The 24,305-nt window shown below is 44.1% G+C and overlaps 1 protein-coding gene across 2 annotated transcripts in view; it reads left to right on the top strand.

The window, feature by feature from the left end:
* LOC126092593 (protein croquemort-like) overlaps positions 1–24,305 on the top strand; it is a 283,748-nt gene that overhangs the window by 67,918 nt on the left and 191,525 nt on the right. For both annotated transcript variants that reach the window (XM_049908286.1, XM_049908285.1), the window contains exon 2: positions 17,973–18,161. In XM_049908286.1, the coding sequence (XP_049764243.1) occupies positions 17,988–18,161 (174 nt within the window). In that variant the 5' untranslated portion in view covers positions 17,973–17,987. The remainder of the gene's footprint in view (positions 1–17,972; positions 18,162–24,305) is intronic.

Raw genomic sequence — 24,305 nt, 5'->3', positions numbered from 1 at the left:
ATGGCTCTTCCGTAATTATTCTGGATATCAGATATCATTTGGCACTCTCCGTATCGTAATATTTAGTCACCTCGTTTCTTCGATTGTCAGAGGAAATTACTACGTCTTCTGACAGTCAGAAGTGTGTTGCATAAATAAGAGAAAAAAGCCAGATTCTGAAGATTGTCTGATTAAAATTACTTTCTGGTTGATAGATCAGACGCTGTAGCTGATCTCTTGCAGTCGTGTCACGTTCCAAATGTTCGCCGTTGCAAAACTGCCATAACAAATGGTCACTCCACTTTCCTAACGAAACGAAACTGGATTCTTTTGCCCAAGACACGATTCGGCGTTACATCTTAAAGTATTAACAACACAGAAATCGGCCCACAGTACACAAGGTTTGTACGAAATTGCGTGAGGCCGAACTTTTTGAAGCCATCAATTCATCTTTGCGACTGGTAATGTAGATGAAGGAATAAAATGCTGTTACGGTAAGTGATGTTGTACTGTAATGAATAAGTTAGTCCTGACGTACACAAGGCCATGGGTTCAAATCTAGGCAGTTTCAACTTTAACTCTGTCATCTCTTGCTACTAATTGGTTTAAATGTATTTTTTATTTTTAATCCTTTGCCGCTTCATTTTTATCTCGTATCAACTTTTTGTTTGCTTTTATTTTTTCTCTTTCGATTGGACTCGGCATTTGCCATCAACATGTAATTGTGCCAAACAGGACTGTTCATCGGTTGGTAACAAGTCCTCTCGTGCAGCCAATGTGAGGATAGTTCCAGGTAACCAATGCAAGCGAGGAATTACAGTATGCTTTTAGTGTCTAAAGCGAAATTTTTCTGTCTTGATTTTTCTCATAGAGGCCAGATTTAATCGCCTATAACAGAGCATTATTCATAGCTCTACTGCAGGTTTTCTCGGATACATTGCCTATCACAAGATTGTGGTTATATTAAGACATGAGTGTAAATTCTGGGCTACAAAACGCATCGTTTGTCGCATTTTAGTCGTGGTTCACTAAAAAATCAGCTGTCGACAGAAAATCCTGCGTTCTCGTCATACCTGACGGCAGAAGCCTCCAAAAATGCTCCAGGTTACATGTAAGAGCAGTTCGGCAATCGTGAAGCGACCAGGTGTGTTTGCATGTCGCCTTTAACCGAGCAGCAACCGATGTAGCAACACTACAGCGTCAAGAGACAGACGTCAACTAGCAAGTAATTTTAATCCAACTATAATAATCTTTAGATACTTTCAGCACTGAAATATTCTGCTCACACCGGAGCTACCTCGAAAAAAACAGTATTGTTTTCTGCTACTGGTAAACTGCTCAACGCTGTTTAGTCGTAAAAATGTTGGAGGGTACTAAACCATCATTCTCTTGAATTTGTTCAATCCGTGCCCATAAGATCTGAAACTGTAATGAGTCTCACGGACACGGTTGTATTGGTAGGACGATATTTGGGAAACATTACATACAAGAAAATATGGACAGTTGTTTGGCATTATACTGATTGAATGAATATAAACAGGATGAATAGCAGATACGGAAGTAGTTATGAAGGAAGGAAGGAAGAAAGAAAGAAAGAAAGGAAGGAAGGAAGGAAGGAAGGAAGGAAGGTCGTCCAGAACTTAACGGCGGTCGCTCAAGCAGTCGACCTTGGCGTTATTAATGACCCCTTCGCAAATCTCGTCTCTATCGAAAGAGGGGAAACAACGAGGTACCTTGACTTCCGCTACTCTGGAATGTGGTTCGGAATCTCACTGTTACCAAACATTTGTCACTCTGTAGCGTGTGGTATTGGTGACAGGTTCTAAGGACACATCAATAATTCCATGGACATTCCGAAATCGTTATCAGAGAGAGTGAAAAGTTTAGAATCGTTTAGCTAAAACAATCCTCCAAAAATTTTAAATCGCTCCCTTACGCGTAGTAGTGGTACGACCCACTTTACACAGCAAGCTCATAATGGAAGGACTAACTAGACTGAGGAAATCATCTACTACCGACTGATCTTTGCTTGTTTGCTTCAAAAATTTCACCTAGCACTCTGTCATACGTACCTTTGTGTACCAGATCCCATTATAGACAGGGTGTACCAGAGGCTCTGTTAGAACTATTGTCTTTTCCAGAACGAAACTTTCACTTTGCAGCACATAACATAACTGTGTAATAATATGCAATTAAATACGTCAGCAGTCAATAGTGTACACCACCTTGGAACCTAACTTGATCTGTCTACCTTGAGCGATGTTCTCGATAACTGATCTATCACACGTGACTGAGAACTCCTTCAAAGCCAGTATATCTTTACCAAGATCTGTCTGGATCGCTCAGTTGGTAAGACTGTAGAGCACAACAGGCCGTACCTAATAATTAAAATCCCTGTCCGAAAACCGAGCGAGGTGGCGCAGTGGTTAGCACACTGGACTCGCATTCGGGAGTACGACGGCTCAATCCCGTCTCCGGCCATCCTGATTTAGGTTTTCCGTGATGTCCCTAAATCGCTTCAGGCAAATGCCGGGATGGTTCCTTTGAAAGGGCACGGCCGATTTCCTTCCCCATCCTTCCCTCACCCGAGCTTGCGCTCAGTCTCTAATGACCTCGTTGTCGACGGGACGTTAAACACTAATATCCTCCTCCTCCCTGTCCGAAAGGTATTTCCAGTCTTTCCTAAACTCCTGTTACACTGTACATCTCATCGATCAAGCTGAAATACTATTTCCGGAAACAATCTCGGTATATTGAAGATAAAGAATAATTAATATCCTTGAAGATAACAGTAATGCTCATAAAAGGGCGATGCTCTGAATTACGGGTTTATCCGATGTCTTCTTTCTCAGTGGCGACTAAAGACGTAAATTTCGGTGCCACTAATGACGTTTGTTTTTATCACAGCTTACAGGTAACGTTCCTGATCCAAAATCTCCAACTGCTGCCGAAGACACACTTCCTGTAGGTTTCTGCGCCACTTCGCTGAAACCATTCTTACTAGATTCGTCTGCCTGCGCTGTCCGCAGAAATACGAAAACCGAAATCTAACTCGTACAGTTTCTTTGTTCCAAACATTCACATAACTTTCCCTTCCTTCTCACTTGTCCACCTTATTTGCTGCTACCCTCTCTATAGTCACATCACCGCCAAAGATGATGATCATAAGAATTCTCGGCTAACTAGGGACAGCAGTATCGGAGAAGTATGCTTACATTCTGAGTATATGTACAGAAATAAAATTGCTAAGATGAAAAGTTCTCAAAACGACGCAGAAATGGCTCCCATACCAGTGGAACAGTGGGTTTTTGTTACGTGTTGTGAAATGTCTCTTCAAAATATATGCATAGTTTGGAGGTAGTAATCTTGAATAAAATGTTCTCCATCTACAAGACGTGCCATTTCGAAAAAAAACTCTGCTTTCGATAGCTGTCCCCGCCATCGTAATCAGTTGGTATCACCTACTGTGTGACGGCGGAGACAGCTCTCGAAAGCTCGAGTGTTTTATTCGAAATGTCACGGCTTGTACACCTGGACCATTTTAGTGAGGCATGGCACTGCGAAAAAGACTTACAGGACAGTACTGACATTGTGTGTGCTTTGTTCAGATGAGTAAAACAAACTTCTGTACGGCCAGAAAATTCTTTATTTACGCCAACAGAAATGTCGATGAGGGCTTATTACGACTTAAAAGTTGCAACGACACAATGAATACAGTAGATCGTTGATGACGTGCACAATGTCGTACCATTTGGCATGTGGGAGGAAAGAGTCTGCTGCTTTTTACATGAAGACATAATTGTACGGAAATAAAGTTCTGTCCAGTATGATTATCGGTATTTGATGTGCCCAATAAACACGGTCAGACGTCTACAGAAAGAAAACAAATGGCGTTTATTTAAAATATGTGCACTTAATAGTTGAGATGTAAATAATTTTGAAGTGCTGGAAGGTCTTCCTGTGGTGCTGAGAGTGAGTAATGTTCTTGGAATAAACCGATAGTCTTGAATAGTGATAAGATTCTGTAAGTCACTGACACGTTGTAATGCTTAGTAGCGTCGTGCTAAGTCGATGTACTGTCCTCGTAGCAGTCTTCCGTTCTGAGGCTGCCAAGCCGATAGATTCAGTGTCTGGATGCGAAGCTCTGAGTGGTACTGCTTGAAAAGACACGCCAGTGGCAGGCAGTGAGGCGCTGTGGAGTCAGCGTGCTCTGGTGGCGTGTATACGCAGCCACCGACATCGGACACATCGAGCGATGGAAGAGCGAGTACACCAACGGCACGCTGACCGCAAGTTTGAGAGTGCAACACAGTGCCCGATGAAAAATTTACAGGAGAAGACATCCGCTATCACTCAAAAGCATCGTGGCTTCCAAACTAAATAGGAATACAGAAGCTTGGTTTGTTGTAAAACATTTTCGAAACTTCTTTCCTTCCGTTACGCTAGAATTTTGAATGTGCGCCCCACCCTTAGCTCCTATATCGCCAGGGTACGTTAGAGTTCTGGCCATGTACAGATAAGCAGTCTGCATTGCAGCATCAACAGTGATGATTGCTTCATTCATCCGTGCACCAAGGGTAGCAGTGTCACTGAGGCGTTGTGTACATGTGACCCTTGACGTGAGAGAGCTTCACTGTCAATGTCTCATTACGAAGACTGAACGAAGCCAAAATTAGCGTGTGGAGAGCCGTGCGTGAACGTTCAACGAAACTGAAAGTGAAATTCTGTCTTCCGACTCGACAAATCTTCAGAAGTTTTGACTTGCATTAAATTAGTAAACATAATGGCACTGAAATGGGGGATGACGCAGACGACGTCGAAACTGTTTCACAGAGGAAAATCGTCCTGTAGTAATTTCTTTAAACGTTCCACGAATGCGAAGTTGGGTAAAAAAGCAACTGAGATCGCTCAACGGAGGGAAGGCCGCTGGACATTACGGGACACCAATACGATTCGACATAGAGCATGCGAAAGAAATTGCTCCTCTTCTGACAGCGGTGTACCGGATGTCTCTGGATAAGCGAAGAGTTCCTAATGATTCTAAAAAAAGCTCAGGTCATCCCCATTTGCAAGAACGGTAGCCGAATACACGCAAGAAACTATAGGCCTATAACTCCGACGTCGGTCTGTTGTAGAATTTTGGAACATGTTTTATGCTCGCATTTTACACCGAAGCGTCAAAGAAACTGGTACAGGCATGCGCATTCAAACACAAATATATGCAAACAGGCAGAATACGGCGCTGTGGTCGGAAACAGCTGCATAACACAACAAGTGTCTGGCGTAGTTAGATCGGTTACTGCTGCTACAACGGCAGGTTATCAAGATCTAAGCGAGTTTGACGTGGTGTTATCGTCGATGCACGAGCGATGGGACACAGCGTCTCCGAGTGTACCGTGAATTTCAGGAATCCTGTAAAACATCAAATCTCCGACAACGCTGCAGCCAGAAAAAGATCCTGCAACAACGGGACCAACGACAACTGAAGAGAATCGTTCAGTGTGACCCAAGTGCGACCCTTTCGCAAATTGCTGCAGGTTTCAATGCTGGGACATAAAGTGCCAGCGTCCGAACCATTCAACGGAACATTATCCCTTCATGACTGCACGACACAGATTTACGCCTCGCCTAGGCCCATCAATAGCGACTGTTGATGACTGGAAACATGCTGTCTGGTCGAACGAGTCTCGTTTCAAATTGTTTAGAGTCTATGGACGTGTACGGATATGGAGACAACCTCATGAATCCATGGACGCTGCATGTTAGCAGGTGACTGTTAAAGCTGATGGAGGCTCTGTAATGGTTTCGGGAATGTGCAGTTAGTGATACGGGATCCCTGATTCGTCTAGATACGACTCTAGCAGGTGACACGTACGTAAGCATCCTGTCTGGTCACCTGCATCCACTCATGTCCATCGTGCATTCCGACGGACCTGGGCAATTCCAGCAGGACAATGAGACACCCCACACGTCCATAATGGCTAGTGTGGCTCCAGGAACACTCTTCGGAGTTTAAACACTTCCGCTGACCACCAAACTGCCCAGACATGCACATTATTGAACATTATTGAGCATATCTGGGATACCTTGTAACGTGCTGTTCAGAAGATACCTCCACCCCCTCGTACTCTTACGTAATTATGGACAACCCTGCAGGATTTGTGGTGTCAGTTCCCTCCAGCACTACTTCAGACATCAGTCGAGTCCATGCCGCGTCGTGTTGCGGCACTTCTGCGTGCTCGCGGGAATCCTACACGATATTAGGCCGGTATACGAGGTTTCTTGGCTTTTCAGTCTATAACATTTCTCGAACCCTAAAATTTTCTCTGTAGGAACGTACACGTGTTGCGAAAACAGTGGTCTTGTGAAACCGAGTTGGCTCTGTTCATCCACGAAACCCAAAAATCAATAGATACCGACTCCAAGGTAGATGTCGTGTTCCTTGACTTCCGGAAGGCATTCGATGTAGTTCAGCATTGCCGCCTAATGGCCATGGGGAATATCGGACCAACTGTGTAATTGACTGGTGTGACTGGTAATTGAAGAGTTGCTAGCAAACAGAACACAGCATGTCCTTTTGAACGGAGAGGAGTCTTGAGTCGTAAAAGTAACTTCGGCCGTAAAGGTAATGTTGACAGGAGATAGAAATGACATAGTAGACAACGTCGGAAGTTCCACGAGGCTTATTGCGGGCGATGCTATTGTTTACAGAGAAGTAGCGGACGTTAGAAAATTTTAGTGAAATACAGGAAGGCCTACAAATGATAGACGCTCGTGCAGGGAGTGGAAATCGAATCTCAACATAAACAAATATTACGTTATTGCTTACACATAGACAGTAAGGCCCATCATTGATTACACAATTGCGGAACAATCACGTGAGCATTTATTTTCATAAAATATCTAGGGGTGTGCGTACAGAGCGATTTAAAATTGAACCACGTAAAACTATTCGCAGGGAAGGTACGTGTAGGACAGGTTCCTTGGAAGAATCCACAGGAAACCGACTAGTCCGTGAACAAAGAGGGTAGCTTACAAAACCCTCATTCGACCAACACTCGACTATTGCTCCTCGGTATGGGATCCGTACCAAGTAACGCCGATAAAGAAAATAGAGAAGATCCCTAAAAAGTGCAGTGCCAAAGCGTCAGAGATACTACACCAACTCCAGTGGCAATCGCTGTAAGAGAGGCATTCTGTATCACGATGTGGCTTGCTGTATAAGTTCGAAGAGCGTACGGTCCTAGAAGAGAAAACAAATATATCGCTTTAACTTTGGTGTGTCTCCCGAGAAAACCATGAAGATAAAATTGCAGATCTCGAGCCCCAATGTGGGCTTACGACAACTCGTTCTTCCTCAGAAACATTTGTGACTGAAAAAGGAAAGAAAATACTTATCTGTGGTACACAAAGCACCCTTCGCACATACTGGGAAGTGGCTTTAGCTGAGTGTGTGTAGATGCAGAGCCCCATAAAAAGAAGTCTACCGGCGTGACATTGGGATACCGCGGTGTACCATCTCTGAGGAAACGTCGTTGACCATGCGTTCCACGTTCAAACTCCAGTGTGTGGAAGATGACGGAGGGCTGTAGCTCTTCGATCTGCGGTTGCAGGAACGGTCAGACCATGTCCATGCAAACATTTGTCGGTACAGTTTTCTCTGCGAAGAAATAAGGGCCTGTCACGGTACCGTAATTTTTTGTTGTTATTGTAGTCTTCAGTTCAAAGACTGGTTTGATGCTTCCTTCCATACTACTCTAGCCTGTGGAAGCCCCTTTGTCTCCGAGTAGCTAATGCAACCTACATCCTTCTGAATACAGACTGTTGCCCTACAACTACTGAAAAGGCTGCTGCCCCTCTTCAGGAACCACACGTTCGTCTGGCCTCTCACCAGATAGTCCAGTGTGGTTGCACCAACGGCACGGCTATCTGTATCGCTGAGGCACGCAAGCCTCCCCAACAACGGGAAGGTCAATGGTTCATGTGGGAGATCGTAGCTTCGGGGTGCCATGGATGTTTTCATGTCTGTTTTGTGGGTTTTCGGATCTACAAATGATATTGCGATTCACATGTCCGGCAATGTGGAACGTTGCGTAGGCGGAAAACAGGCTACTTTATCAGGTAGTCATTGTCAGCATTTGTGGGAGCCACCATCGCACACGGGAATGCATACCGCAGCAGACGATCGGTTGGCTGCAATGTCTGAAACACTTGCACGTTGTACGCAAAAGGCGTAACAGGTCATGTAACACAGTTAATCTCGCCTCCTGATATTCGCTTGATGCAGGAAGAAATGACTTACGGGGGCTGGGTTGAAAGATTGCACTCTGTCAACACGTGCTTGAGACACAGGCGACGTCCAATTCGAACGAGGTGTATGACACTGTCTTTCCTTCAAAGTTGTTGAACCATCCCATTCTGCTTGTTTCCGATGGTCCCCTTCCACGATGGCGTCACAGTTCCGCAGCACCGTTGTCACAGATGTGGATTCGACGTACCGGACGACATATTGCTGCCTGTACAGGCGCGGCTGCTGCTGCTGACGCCGTATCCGTTGTGTCGATGCGTCAGTCACTGCCCGCTGTCCGTGTAACACCGATCTACACCTGCCTGCGGACGTGGTGTTGGAAAGTGTTATTCTGTCGGACGACGTCGCGTTCCATCCTGGTAATGTCTGTCTATCCCTCCCTCCCCTCCCTCCCCCCCTCCCCCCCTCACTGAAGGTTATAAGGGCCGTAAATTGGTCTTGCAGACAATGCTGTTTTCGGTCACTACATGTACACACTGTAAAAGAGGTCACACAGAGGGGTTGACCTGAGCATGTACTAGATAGAATAGGAAGAAAGAGAAATTCCTGTGTGAGGTCATATGTTGCCCTGACATAACTGTAAGCAACGTAATTTTTTTTCCTTTCTTCTTCCCTCCTTTTCACTGTGATCGGATGAGTTACGAATTAAGATTCTAAAATATTATGAGATTATAAAATTAGTTTTTAGGGTATGTAACTGTTCGGACAAGGATTGACGAAAAATGCTTTCAGTAGACGATTAAGTCGAGCTCTATGGACAATTTGATGAAACAGCGCAGCCGAGGAGTCAATTTCCAGTAGGGAGTAGCTGTTCAACCAGAGTAAATTAATAGACTTTATCAATAAATATGGACATAAAAATACTGAAAATGTAGTATGGGAACAGAAACCATACCGTCTAATCTGATGCAAAATGTAAAAATTGTATTCTAGGTCTGCTTAAAATTGAAAATATAAAAAGCTATATTTTTAGTTAGTAAGAAATGTTAAACGATAAAAATTAATTTTCGTTTTGGTACATGTCTCTCTAGCAGCTAATATATAAAGTTAACTGAAATTTTACGCAGAACTGTATTACGTCTGAAAAATTTGAAGCAATTGTGATGCTAATGCACTTTTGGTCCCGTGAAGTATGTATGGTCCCAAGTACAGTCCCATGAAATAAAACTTCTCCTTGACGTAGTACAAGTGGGCTACGAATAAACGATGATTACTGTGAAGTCAGTACCACCATTAGACTGTTGTTCATTTACAGTGTACACTGCCAGAGGTACTGACTGTGGCCCCGCGTAATGAAAAAATTACTAAAGGATGATTACACTGCTCCCTCGTGATCGAAAATTTGAAGCACATTGTAGTGCTGATGTGATTTCATACGTCACACGCGCAAATGACTAGTTTTGATTTGGTGTTGAACGTGGAACTGCAGGGATCCACAGCTGAGAGAATCTATGTGAGATAGCCGTCATGTACTTGCAGCACTGTTCTCCCCAGCTGTGATCGACGAGCGCAGTGCGTAGCAGCCACAACTGTTACAAATTTGTGACAGTTTCGGCAGAGACGTGATAACTGCCACGTGTAGATATTGCCAAGCTGCCCTCTAACAGCCCCGTACATCAGATCTGAAGAAACCTGAAACAAAGCCCATGTCAGGGATTGGGTAGCTGAAGGCCAAGACGTGAAAACTGACACATGATTTTGGCGACTAGCGGTTCCAGCACCTCTTCTCCCTCCTTGCCTCCCTTCCGTGTGTGTGTGTGTGTGTGTGGCGGCACGTGCCAAGGTAAAACCACTGGCGAACCTGTTGCCTCTTGCTGACCCAGACACGTGTCTGCTACATCAAGGATAACCGCCCGTGGGCGGCGGTGCTAAGAATTTAGTTCGCCGTGGCTCTCCCATATTCTCTGTCGAAAGTGAATGGGCTGCCTGTGTAACTGGTCTGCTGCGCGTTACGGGAAATGTTTTACGACACGCAGAACGCTACGGAGAAGATGGCGCAGTGGCTGAACATCACTCTGGCATTCGGTGAGGGGAGGGCAGGGGGATTGTTCAGATCCCGATTCTGCCCCCCCCCCATACTTCCTTTTCAGTAATTCCTTAAACCAACTCCGGTGAATGCTAGAATGGTTCCTATAAATTAGTGCTTAGGGGATGCCGAAGATAGCACCGACTATAACCGTTATGTTGCTGAGGGAAGGTATTTTTGTTTCTTTTTTTTTCTTTATCGCTTTGCATGTGCACTACAATCTAAAGCGTGAATGAATGTAGTACTGATATAATCAGCACCGCCTACATCAAGAGTTGGTCGTTTCGGTTTTTCCCGGCTCGTCCAAAATTCGCTAGCCACCTCCTCAATGGTCTTCTTGAAGAATTTTTGTCTTTGTTTTATATAGTTCGTTTTAGTGGTTCTTCCATTTGGCATATGGCTTGGGTGTTGATCCTATATTATCTGATATTGTTTTAATATTTCAGTTAAGTTTCTCTTAGTTCAGCTAAAAATATCATCTCTTTGTGGCCATTAAAGTACATCCAGCCACGAATCTAAGGAAGTTTTTTTTACCATATCTGCTCCTCAATATGCAGTTTTCGCATCCATATAGGTGTGCATGTATTGCCATAACCTTATAAAATTTCAATAGAGCGCCTATGTAAATTTCCTTTCCCAAAGGTATAGTTCCAAAGAAACAGGTTGGGGTGACTTAATTTGTATTTTATTATTCGCCCCATATGTAATACTCTGCCATAAGTATTTAAATGTATAAACTTGCTCTATGGTCTGCTTGTCAGTTTACATCTGAAATTGCATACACTGGGATCCTAAATATGTCGTTGATTTAGTTTCCATAATAGAGATGTCAGAGGTATTCTCCGCTGACTGCAGTTAAACTGGAAACAGTTTCTTGTTGCTCAGTTTCATTCTATTACTTCCTCGTGTAAAAAAGCAGTGTAGTAACATGCACATCAATAATTTTGAAATATGGTATTTACCCAACTTTTGGCTACATCAACTATGAGTGGGTGAAAGACACCCATGTCTGACTCCTTGGTTTATTTCAATCATACTATGTTCGCTATTTTTATCTGTATTTTGCTCTGCATACAGGGAGAGTCAGGAGAAAAGGTATGTGCTTTGAGATGCGATAGTGTTAATGATTCTGAACAAAAATCTTCATGTGGACATAAGCCCTATTGCGAATGGTTTCCGAGGTCGAACACGTCTAATATCACTTTTGTTAGTTTCTCTTTATTAACTCGAAAACCGCACACTCCAACGAAAACGTGTCTCAGAACACATTAAACTAAATTAAATTTGCTACAAAAAATGTCCTATTTTTTTGTCTAGGACTAACACTTTGCGCGGAGAGATCGCGAGAATATTGAAAATCCCGCAAGACGCGCGTGCGCTGTAGCTTAGGTGCCTTTTGTAGGCCAGTTTGAGGTAGTTTCACGAATTGATAGACCACAAGCGTCCTGTATCAAAATGTCCGTCTCAACTTCCTCTGTACTACTGTGGTACGTTGTAAACAATGACAATGAATAATACAGAAAATAAATACAAATGTACATTAAACGTGTCCTATCTCGGACACCACTTGGAATGGGGCATATATCCGTATCAAGTTTTTAGTTCAGAATCACTAATGCTATCACTCATCAAAACACGTACCTTTTCTCATGACTCACTCTGTATATAAACCGTGTGCAGCTCTTACAAGATCAATAGGATCCCAGGAGTTTGTCCAGATTTACTCTATTAAACGCCTTTCTGCAGTCGATAAAGGCAAGAAAATTGGGTAAATGGAAGTCACCGTGTTCTTCCTTTAGTCGAGTCGTAGTGAAGAGCATGTCTGAGCACGGTCTTCTTTTGCTAACATAATGAGGCGCATCTGATAATATAGTCGTTATGTTAACATTCCAGCGCACAATTTACTTTACGACGTATTTATACTCGTATTTGAAGGGTAATACGTCTATTTTCCGTCATCGTCTGTCTCCTTTCTTACAAATTTGGCATACGTAGGCTGCATTAGATTCGTCCGGTATATTACCACTTCGCCAACACACGTTAATAAAATCGGGTTTTCTTATTTTTGTCATATTTGGTGCATATTTTATCAATTAAATATTGATTTAATTACATCCGTGTTGACGTGTTGCACACAACTGTTATTACGTGTATATATTCCTTCGTAGTTCCCGTATTTGTGATGATGGGCTATCATGCCGGCGCGGCGATTTAATGTAGTTTTTATGTACTGGTCCAGTAGAGTGCAATGTGCTTCTGAAACCACGAAGACTTGCCACGACATCGAATCCGTAACTGCCTAAGAAACCACAAAACGTTCTAAAGCCGCAGGTATCTTTCGCACAATTTACTAGACATCTAAAATAGGGTACGCCCATCTCACTTCCCATAAATCGTCTTCCAGTGCGTAAGCTGATCAACATCGTAGATGTATTAGGAGCAGCGTCGGACTACCGTGTCACGGAAATAATCGTCGAATTTGTCACGGTCAACTTTAATTCAGAAACTGGCTAGCAGCCTCGACCTAACCCTATCTTCAGTCATGAAATAACGGTGAAGTGGAAACTAGAAGATTCTTAACAAAAAAGCAACATACAAGCAGTAATACCTAAAAGTCACAGTGCAGTCGTTAAAAGTATAGTAACACGTCGCAAATTATAGTAAGTACCCAAGAGGTAAATTTTGGCACAAAGTGTCAGCAATTATAAGCAGTTATTGTAGTCTGATTTTACGTGAGTGGAGGTATACATGAGAATATAAGGGTGTTGGCTGGGCGTCGCGAGTGCGTCTGGGAAAGGATGTATTGGCAGTTCCCAACTACTCCGACTTAATCTCCAGTATAACAGTTCGGGTAAGTTTAAATATTGTGGTAGGAATAACTTTGGAAAATGTGAAGCGTCAAATATTCGTGTATTCCAGTGCTGCAAAACAGACTGTGCCGTGACATTAGATTGACCACCTGTCAAAAGCCACAATTACCATCCCTGGAGCGCGGACAGCTACGAAACGTGCAGAGAGGGTCGGTGAGTTTCTGGAAGGTGGCGACGGGAGTGTGGAGCCATGTCGATTCCAGTACCACGCTCAGCTGCGCCAGGTTTCTGGCCTGAGGATCCACGGCACATACAGCCCGATCGGGGTAGCGCCGCATATTCTCGACTGGGTTTAATTCCAGCGAGTTTGGTGGCCAGGGAGTCCAGTAAACTCATCGTGGTGCTCTTCGAACCACACACGTACACTGTGAGCTGGTGACACGTTGCGTTGTCCTGCTGGTAGATGCCACTGCTCCGAGGAAAAATAAACTACATGTAGGGATGGATCCATACTTGTGTTGATCCAATATGCGTTCCAGAATAGAGAAATCACCCAGGGAATGCCACGTAAACATTCCCGAGACCGTAACTCTCCATCCTCCGGCTTGAGTGTTGGTTTCATGCCTTTCAAGTCGTAGATGCCAACGGGCATCTGTCGTATGAAGCATAAAACGTAAATCGTCTGGAAAGGCCACCTGTTGCCAGTCATTGGACGTTTAACTGCAGTGCCGGAGTGCAGACTCCAACCTTCGTCGTCAGTCGGCGTGGATACGTGAAGCAGGCACCTAACGCAAAGGCCCACACGCAGCAGCGTCTGCTGAACGGTCGTTGAGCAGATACGCTTGGCAGTTCGTTGATTCATCTGGGCGATTAGTTGAACGGTTGCACGTCTATCCGTCCGTACACATCATCTCAGCAATCGTTGACACCTGTCGTGTATGCTCCGCGGTGCACCACAGTTGCTTCTGCGCAGGTTTTGGATGGTGGCGTTTTGCCGTGCGCGACATTCTTTAACCATGGTGGCACGTGAATAATTTACAAAGGTGGCCGTCCCGGGAATGCTTCCACCCTTAGCCCGAAAGCCAATGATCGTGCCCTTTTGGACGTCACATAAATTGCTCCGTTTCCGCATTACGACGACGCTTTATTCACTCCCCATTTGTATTGCTGCCACCTGCCGTGGCAGTGGTTGTTGCTCTTTGGTCTGGAAAACAGATGGTGGTCACATTGTGATTGGAACGTGCAGCACTGGGCATATAAGAATAATAATTTTCGCAAACTCCTACTGTCAAATCAGTGTAAAAATGGTTTCCAAATACGGCGATGCGCCTGTTTACCACGCATCAATTATGTTACGCGGTATTGTCTCTTGAATGATACAGGTTTTTCGCTTTCACATTTGTTAGTTTTCATATAAATATAGGATTATACAGACAAATGATCGTGGTGGTGTTAGAACAAACACACACACACACACACACACACACACACACACACACACACACACACACACACACACCATTTTGAAATTACTTCTATTCGGTTTTAAGCGTTCGAGCTGGAGCATTCCCATTATGTGTAATGAAGACATCAGCGAGGTGAAGGGTGTTTATAACAGTGTCCGAAAGGCTGTGTTGCAAAACAACGTTACGACGTGGTCATATTGCCAGAATAGGGTTAATGAAGATACCAACGAGCTCGGAAGCCTGTGGTGCAACAAGAAAGTAAGTGCAGTTCGATGTCGTGCAGTATGCCAGGCGCGCTGAAAATCGAAGCTCAGAAATCCGCACTGTATACTGGCGGCCTGTGCTGAGCACAAATATCACTGATTTTTAAACGGAAGTTCCGTTTCTTCGGCATGTGTCCACTTAAGCTTCCTCTGCATGTGGAGTTCGTTGTTGCGCTCACCAGTCCGAAGATTAATTTGATGTAAATCTGCACTCTCTCCATTATCAAACTGGTTATTTTTTAAAGCTCCAGAGCCCATTTTATGAGATTCCCTCTTTTAGTGAAGAAGTGTCATAAATTAGTGTTCCCGCCAGTTTGATTCAGTAAATCCTTCTTAGTTGTTGAAACTACCCATCTAATGTTCAACATAAATGATCTCATCAAAAGTACCTGGAGACCTAGTTGCGGAGATTAATACGGAATGTATTTAGTCTCCGCTGTTGTCATCTTGAGCTAAATGATGTCTTAATGTTTGTGGAGGAATAGAAGCCCATTCATCATCCGAAAGCAGAGAAGGTAGGCTTGTTGGACGCTGGGATTTGGAGCGAAGTCAGCATTGTAACTCATCCCACAGCTGTTGCATTGCGTTAAGGTCCGCAGTCTCGGCCAACCAGTCCATCTGATAAACGGTGTTGTGCACCAATCATTGACACACAGATGGTGCTTTATTACAGAGTGCGTCGTTGTGCTGATACTGTTAGTCACCGTCTCCGAACTGTTGCTCTGCTCTAGACACTAGACGATGCTGCAAAATGTGTTCACATTCTTCCGCATTTAGCGTTCCTTAAGCGCAACTGCGGGACCACACAGTGGCCACGAGAAACACTGTACTGCAGCATCACGTCTTCCGGACTCCGCTGTTGGCACTACACGTGATGGCAGGGTAACGCCCTCCAGTCATTCGCCACAGCCAAATTCTTCCATCGGATTGCCGCAGGGTACAGCATGATCCGTCACTCCGTATCGCCGGTGTTTCCAGCCACGCACTACCCAGTGGCGACGCCTCAACCGTTGCTCAGCACTGACTACAGAAACGTGTGGCTTATGAGGAGATGGTCGAGCATCGTACCCACATGGATTTTAGCTTGCTACCGACTATCGTTATGCTAGCTGTACTCATGGTAGAACTTTGGATCCCACGAGTGATTCTTTCCACTGATTCCATGCGATTTTTCTTGCAGCCACATTCCACCAGTGCCTGATCTCTGCTCTTTTGTGTCGTCGTTGACGCTGTAGAGGCTTGTACCAGCGGAAGCAAGGGGGAGGATGTTGCTGCTATGTGGTATCCTCTTCCTACAACACAGCTGCACTCGTGTATTAACAGGGTTCTTCATTAATAAGAACAAGAAGCTGCTTATCATTAAGTATGTTGTTGTTGTTGTTGTTGTTGTTGTACGAGCTCTTTCGTAAAAGTCAACTTCAGCGTCACTGCTGATAAAGTGAAAGTCCCACTATGAACAATCTACTCTTATAGCAGGCGATATGAACTGACAGGCACCAACTAGTGTAGTGTCTGAGCTAGTCACTGAGCTGACTGCGACTGACTCAGACTGACTGGATATGACTGAATTGTCCCTCCAATGGCGATGTAAATACTGGCTGTCGAGAGAGCGTTGGTGACGCATTGCCTGCGAGTCTGTCTGTGGCCTCTCTTCTGATAGGTGCGCTTGCTCCAGCACCTGCTAACGATCATCTCACAACCTGTTTCCCGATCGGTGTGTTGGCGACAGCTTACACCAGCACATGATCCGTCTCGTTTTAGCTGTGGTTGTTCCTTTGTTTTTCTATTTCACAATCGTATAATGGCATTTTGCTCTGATTGTTGCCAGCACCATATTTAAAGTACCAGGGAAGCAGGTTGCTAGCCGTACTTGCCCCGAGTCCCATTGGGTTTCACCCTAACGGCTGAGGGACTAACCGGTGGATTTGGTAGTCTTTGCCGTATGAGCACAAAGGTGACCACGACTCAGAATATGTCCGAGATGCCCAGCCTTATTCCGAAGTAACTGGTATCCCGACTGTCGGGACCACTTACTTGGCCACTCATACGTTGCCCGTGGTTCAGGAACTAGGACATGACTACAGGAACCCACACCACTCTTCTGCAAGAAGGAAGTCAGTACCAAGACTAAGTTATCTGTGCACCGTTCAATCTTTCGACCAACTTTGTTGTAAGGGAGCGAAAGCTGGGTGGATTCAGGTTACCTTATCAACAAGGTTGAGGTTACGGATATGAAAGTAGCTAGGATGATTGCAGGTACTAGTAGATGGGAACAATGGCAGGAGGGTGTCCACAATGAGGAAATCAAAGAAAAACTGGGAATGAACTCTATAGATGTAGCAGTCAGGGCGAACAGGCTTAGATGGTGGGGTCATGTTACACGCATGGGAGAAGCAAGGTTACCCAAGAGACTCATGGATTCAGCAGTAGAGGGTAGGAGGAGTCGGGGCAGACCGAGGAGAAGGTACCTGGATTCGGTTAAGAAAGATTTTGAAGTAATAGGCTTAACATCAGAAGAGGCACCAAAGTTAGCACTGAATAGGGGATCATGGAGGAACTGTATAAGGGGGGCTATGCTCCAGACTGAACGCTGAAAGGCATAATCAGTCTTAGATGATGATGATGATGATGATATGATGATATGATGATATGATGATATGATGATGATGATGATGATGATTCGTATAATGGAAAGTGGACAACTTTAAAGTGGTTGAAACGTCCGTGATAGGCTTGTTGCTCATTCGACTTCGAATGATAAATTCACATTTGAACTCGGTGAGCTCTCCTGAAGGGTCTAGTCCGCTGTTCTTGCTTCTATACTGATAACCCAATACTCGCTGCCTCTTTTTATACTAACACATCCGCCTCTTGTGACTCCTAGCGATAAATCCCGCCTTACGTATCGTTTTCTGATAGCTTTGGTCAGATAGTGTACTTGTGTAGCACGACATTTGAAAGGTTATTATTCTCTTCTTTTCTGAAGTGTTCAGTGCACTATCCACAATTGGTACCACCTGGTGCAATATTGATGATGTAGAAGTGCCGAACACCTGTTGTGCGAGAGACCGCGAGTCGGTAATGTAATGTGATGTGTGTGTTCTGCTTCTCCCGGCACAGTGCTTCCGGCGTAAAATGGTGGTGCAGCTGGGCTCCCGCGACGTGGGGCCCGACGTGCGGGGGCGTCTGCGGCTGTGCGGCCCCTCCCGCGCCCCCGCAGTCTTCACCGTGGTGGGCGTGTTGCTGGCCGCTATCGGCGCCTGCCTCGCGCCCTTCTGGCCCTCGCTCTTCAACTACGTGCTGTCCACGGTAAGCCAAACCTCACAGCTACTGCACCTCAGCTCTGTACTGTCTGTCGCCAGGGAACAAGTTGCTCCACTACCCGTCGTAGGTGGCTAGACCCACGTGCAGCACCTCGCCCACAGGGGTGACGCTGTAGACGTACTCGTGTCCATGAAATACACCAAATGTTTTAGAAACTGCAAATTTCGCCGACCATCAGTTGTATAATGGAATGACAATGAAAATTTGTGCTGGACCAGGACTCGCATCCGTATATCCCGCATTTCGCGAGCAGTTGCCTTACCACTAGGCTATGCGAGCATGACTGATGTCCAGAACCAAACTTCCATAAGTCGTCAACTATGTGTCTACATCTTGTACTCCTACATCCAGTATATACAGGCGAGACATTTTACTTGAAAGCAGCATGCCCTGTGTCGCGCGGATAAATGCGATACTGCAATGCCTGTGTTATTTCGGATTACGATGCAATGTTCTTTGTACACGCACGGCTGCGTACATATGGAAGTTTGGGTCTGGCCGTGAGTGATGCTCGGATAGCCTAATGGTAAGGCAACTGCTCGCGAAAAGCGGGAAATACGGATCAGAATCCCGGTCCAGCACAAGTTTCCACCGTCGTCATTCCATTCTACAGCTGATCGTTGCCCACATTCGTAACTGCGAACACATTTCATGTATTTCGTGATGGCTGTAGTCGCCGCTGCATGTCTAAAACAACATTGCTCGTAGTTCGGAGTGGCACAGGCACTAAAATATCATACTAATGTCCAATACCGATAAACACCACCATAGTACTTATACATGTAATCATGCATTCTCCTTTACTTCAAAACTGTTATTTAACTTAACGCAGTTTTTTTTTTTTTTTTTTTTTACGAGACGTAAGCCAGTTTATTCATAGAATATATTTTGAATAGAAATAGTTTGTATGTAAAATTATACTTCAGAACGTAATGTTTGATTATTTGAATCATACTTAACAAACTGAATGCAAAATGGTGTGATGAATAATTAAGACCATGTCGGAAAGGTAGGAAATTTTAATGGCTGCGAAGAAATCACAAAGGGTGTCTCACTGGATTCAATTTTGGGTCCAGTCCTGTTCCTTATATAATTGAATGACGTTAAAGAAGCAAAATTGGTAATTTATCGTATAATACTAGTGTTAAAATAATTTCCATTAGACAGATCAACAGAAGTCTTGGCAAATGATATCTTCAAATTGGTTCTCTAAAAATGGACTCTTCCTAAATTTTAGAAAAAAAAACATTTAGTTCTGTACAACAAAGAGTCAGACCAACAATTGATATAGCACATGAGTAGCAATCAGTAAGTAGTGTTCAATGCTCCAAATTTTTGAGTGTATACATGATGATGAAAACTTGAGGTGGAAGATTTATACTCCTGAGTTTCTCGAAAAAATTGGTTTTGCTCTTGGTATAATCGCCGATGCTGGAAACAAACGTATCGAACTCCTGACATTCTGTGTATCTCGACCCAAAAATGTCGTACGAAATAATTTTCTTGGGTAACTCGTCATTTAGAAATAAAGTATCGATTGAACAAATTCGAGCAGTGAGAATACTATGTGGTGTTCACTCACGGACGGCATGTAGGCAGTTTAGAGAAACTATGTTGTACATACCTACCTACAACACTAGAGGCGAAAAGGACGTTCATTACCCATTGTTAAAGCTGTCAGTGGCTGAGAGACTAGTTCAATACGCATAACAAAAATATTTAATCATTTGCCGAACAACCTAAATGTTTAGACAGGTAGCTAAGAAAGTTTTAAACCTAATTGAGTCATTTCTCGTGGACGACTCCTTCTGTTCTGTGGACGAATTTCTACTTAAAAACTGGTAGCCAGTAAAAAAAACTACGTCGAATAAAAAAAATGAATTGCAGTTGCAAAAGTAGTACTGAAAATGTGTTCATTAATCTTAACGCTAATTTTGCAAACATATCTCGTAAACTGACTCTTTCCACATCGTTTCGATGGAAGAATTGTTAAAATGATCTGTGGAACATGCTACCACCTAACTCCAAGAAGTTACTTAAGACGCTTTTCAGATTATAGTGATAACTGGCTTTGTATTCAATGTTAACGAATTACTCTTTACGAGAAACGCTTTCCTTTCTCACAGTTAGTCTGCATTTTATGTCCTCCCTACGTCGGCTGTCGTAAGTTATTTCGTTGCCATAATGGAGGATGTTGTTGTTGTTGTTGTTGTTGTTGTTGTTGTTGTTGTGGTCTTCAGTCCTGAGACGGGTTTGATGCAGCTCTCCATGCTGCTCTATCCTGTGCGAGCTTCATCATCTCCCAGTACCTACTGCAACCTACATCCTTCTGAATCTGCTTAGTGTATTCATCTCTTGGTCTCCCTCTACGATTTTTACCCTCCACGCTGCCCTCCAATACTAAATTGGTGATCCCTTGATGCCTCAGAACATGCCCTACCAACCGATCCCTTCTTCTGGTCAAGTTGTGCCACAAACTTCTCTTCTCCCCAATCCTATTCAATACTTCCTCATTAGTTATGTGATCTACCCATCTAATCTTCAGCATTCTTCTATAGCACCACATTTCAAAAGCTTCTATTCTCTTCTTGTCCAAACTATTTACCGTCCATGTTTCACTTCCATACATGGCTACACTCCATACAAATACTTTCAGAAATGACTTCCTGACACTCAAATCTATGCTCGATGTTAACAAATTTCTCTTCTTCACAAACGCTTTCCTTGCCATTGCTAGTCTACATTTTATATCCTCTCTACTTCGACGATCATCAGTTATTTTGCTCCCCAAATAGAAAACTCCTTTACTACTTTAAGTGTGTCATTTCCTAGTCTAATTCCCTCAGCATCACCCGACTTAATTCGACTACATTCCATTATCCTCGTTTTGCTTTTGTTCATGTTCATCTTATATCCTCCTTTCAAGACACTGTCCATTCCGTTCAACTGCTCTTCCAGGTCCTTTGCTGTCTCTGACAGAATTACAATGTCATCGGCAAACCTCAAGGTTTTTATTTCTTCTCCATGGATTTTAATACCTACTCCGAATTTTTCTTTTGTTTCCTTTACTGCTTGCTCAGTATACAGATTGAATAACATCGGGGAGAGGCTACAACCCTGTCTTACTCCCTTCCCAACCACTGCTTCCTTTTCATGTCCCTCGACTCTTATAACTGCCATCTGGTTTCTGTACAAATTGGAAATAGCCTTTTGCTCCCTGTATTTTACCCCTGCCACCTTTAGAATTTGAAAGAGAGTATTCCAGAGTATGGAGGATAGGCCATGTGAATTAATGAAAAGTGAAACTTTCACCACCACCACCACCACCACCACCACCACCACCACGTGTAGTCGCTCTGCAACGCTCTGTATTCCACTTCAACTGGTCTACGGACCTAGAACGCTACTGGGTGTGTTGGCTCTGTCGGCTGTCGACAGTACGCCTCGCGGGTATAAGTCGCGCTTTGAGAAGTAAAGAAAGAGGAGCACATTTTAATGCCCCGTCAACCATGTGGGCAGTAGGGACGGAGATAGTGTCTGTCAAGGTGTGGGACATGACTGAGGGGGGGGGGGTCATACGCCCAACATATCATTTTTAACTTCGACACCTTTAACGGAAATAGGGAATACTAACTTCGAAGAAATGGGACATGAGTGAAATGACCACTGGCGGATGGCAATATTCTTTTTCAGCCTCGTGATGCCAGTTGAGGAGCTACTTGACCGAATAGTGGTGGTTCCAGGTCACAAAAACTGACAGGGGCCGGGAGAAGGGTGCGGTGTGCTGACCCCCACGTCTTTGCATAATGCATTCATGGTGCGTGGGTGAGTGAGTGAGTGGGTCGGTCGGTCGGTCGGTCGGTCCATATTACCTTAGCAGCAGTGAATGTGAATGCCATCTGAAAATAAATGTCACTGAACTGTTGTTGTGGAACTTGTGATAGGGATTATATAAGTAGTGAGAGTGGTGTGTGTGTGTGTGTGTGTGTGTGTGTGTGTGTGTGTGTGCGCCCCCCCCCCCCCCCCTCGCGCAACCCGTCGCAGCGTACAATCAGTCAGCCAGACACCTTCATGGCTGAGCAGGAACTGTCGACCGGGGCAAAGAGCATTAGGTGTCAGGTGTAATGTGTAGGGCTACCAGAAACAGCTCCGATGTCTTTCCGTTACTTCTTTTGGAGCACAAAAAAAAATGTGATGGGTGGAGAAGAGGTGCCATCAAAATGTGCTCCGAATCCAATCCAGATCGTATAAAACACTCGTACAGTACACAAAACCTTACAGCGTTCACTCTCTCGATGTCTTCTCTGCCCCCTAACCTGTGTGTTGTTGAACTATGCTTCTTTCTGTTCAAAGTTTAGCATTCCTTATTTTCTTTTTCAATTTTCTTTTGAAACGTCCCCTTTGAACATTTATACAGGACTGTGCTTAAACACAACCTTTTTCACAAGTCAGTCCCTAACCACTACTCATTATTCCTTACCTTATTACACATATACATATTCGTCGGCACTTCTTCAATATTTCATCATAATAAATACGTAGCATAATAAACATTCCTCAACAGCACAATACACATCGTCGTCGTAATAATATCATAACACCTCAGTCAAATCTCAAAAAAGTCGTAGCTTTCTGCAATAATTTCAAAACCTAAAAAATTATCTGCTCATGTCAAAAGTGTCATCTGCCTCAAACGTACTTTAAAAATCGTGATCCCATACCAAATATATCATTCAAAGCTCTCATAGTATCACAATGGTTCCGAAAAAATATGAACAGTTCACAAAGTACACACAGAATATAATTTCATAAGTGTGAAGTTACCCAACTGTGTAATTGCGTAAACATGTGTCACTGATGTAGTAAAAAAAAATGTTTATCTCTCAGTTAAATGATCAGATAGCTGTGTAATTTGTGTGTTAGAGGAATATGGTACCGATGTGTAAAGTTGTATAAGCAAATACCATATTAGCTAGGGCTCCTAGTGCTTGCCAAACACATGATACACAAAGTAAGCGTGTACCCCCATGAGGATCAATGTAATTATACCCTCAGGTGTTACAGATTACAGCAATGGAATGAAATGTATCACGGAAAACTTTCTTTGTAATTCAAAAATCTTAAAAAATAAATGTTTTAACAATGTATTTACCTTAATATTCATAATTGACATCCAGTCTTACAAATTTCAAAACTCCGCCATCTCTCTCCCCACATCCACCACTGCTGGCGGCTCACCTCCAACTGCGCAACGCTACGCGCTGTTCACATCCAGCTGCCCAACACTACAATGGCAGACAACAACGCAAACTAGCCACAGACTGCACACAGCACAGCCAGTGATTTTCATACAGAGCGCTACGTAACGTTGCCAATAAGAAAACATAAACAGCCTACTTACACTTTTTATTTACGTTTGGCCATGACAATCACGTGTATTTCTCTCAGTTGACGCGAAAAAGGTTTAATTCCACGATGCGACACCGAAGACAACGCGATGTCAACCTGCCGCCGTGTCATCCTCGACCCATTCTGCGTCACACGGATGCGGCGTGGGGCTACCGCACTGCTCTCCCGGCTGTTGTCCGCTTCTCTCACCTCGGAGTCTTTGCTTTTCATTCATGTAGCTCATCACTTGGCATCCAGTCCCAGCCTCCCAGACTACGGAGGCGCACCAACCGATAAGACTCCCACTAAATGATATAACGAGTGCCGGGGTGTCATTGTTACTCTGACAGAAAGGAGCAAAGCAAGCAGTGGAACCGTGGTTAACCACCGCCGCAAAAGGCAGAGCCCCAACTGTCGTCGGCTGAGAGTTCTTTGTAACTGCTGTGCAGCCCTGCTAACAGAATTTGCGCGGAAGAGGTAGACGCTGGAACATACAGCTACGATCGAAATCCCCCGTGGTAACTGAGGGAGGCTGTCAAAAAGGAATGTTGCGGGTAACTGTTAGAGGCAGTATTTTTACTGCCGCCTAGGCCGACCATATTTTCTCTCACGCAATGTATGTTTCTAAAGCGGTACTCGGTGACTGGTTTTCCATTCCTCGGATGAAGAAATCATTTCGTGCACGCATTTTCAGAATCACGAAGAGGTGAATTCCGAAGTAGAGGGTGCTCAAAACTAAGC

Source organism: Schistocerca cancellata, chromosome 7 (genome assembly GCF_023864275.1).
Source record: "Schistocerca cancellata isolate TAMUIC-IGC-003103 chromosome 7, iqSchCanc2.1, whole genome shotgun sequence".
NCBI lineage: Eukaryota > Metazoa > Arthropoda > Insecta > Orthoptera > Acrididae > Schistocerca > Schistocerca cancellata.
Note: the sequence above shows the minus strand (reverse complement) of the source record. Positions and strands in the feature narration are given on the sequence as shown.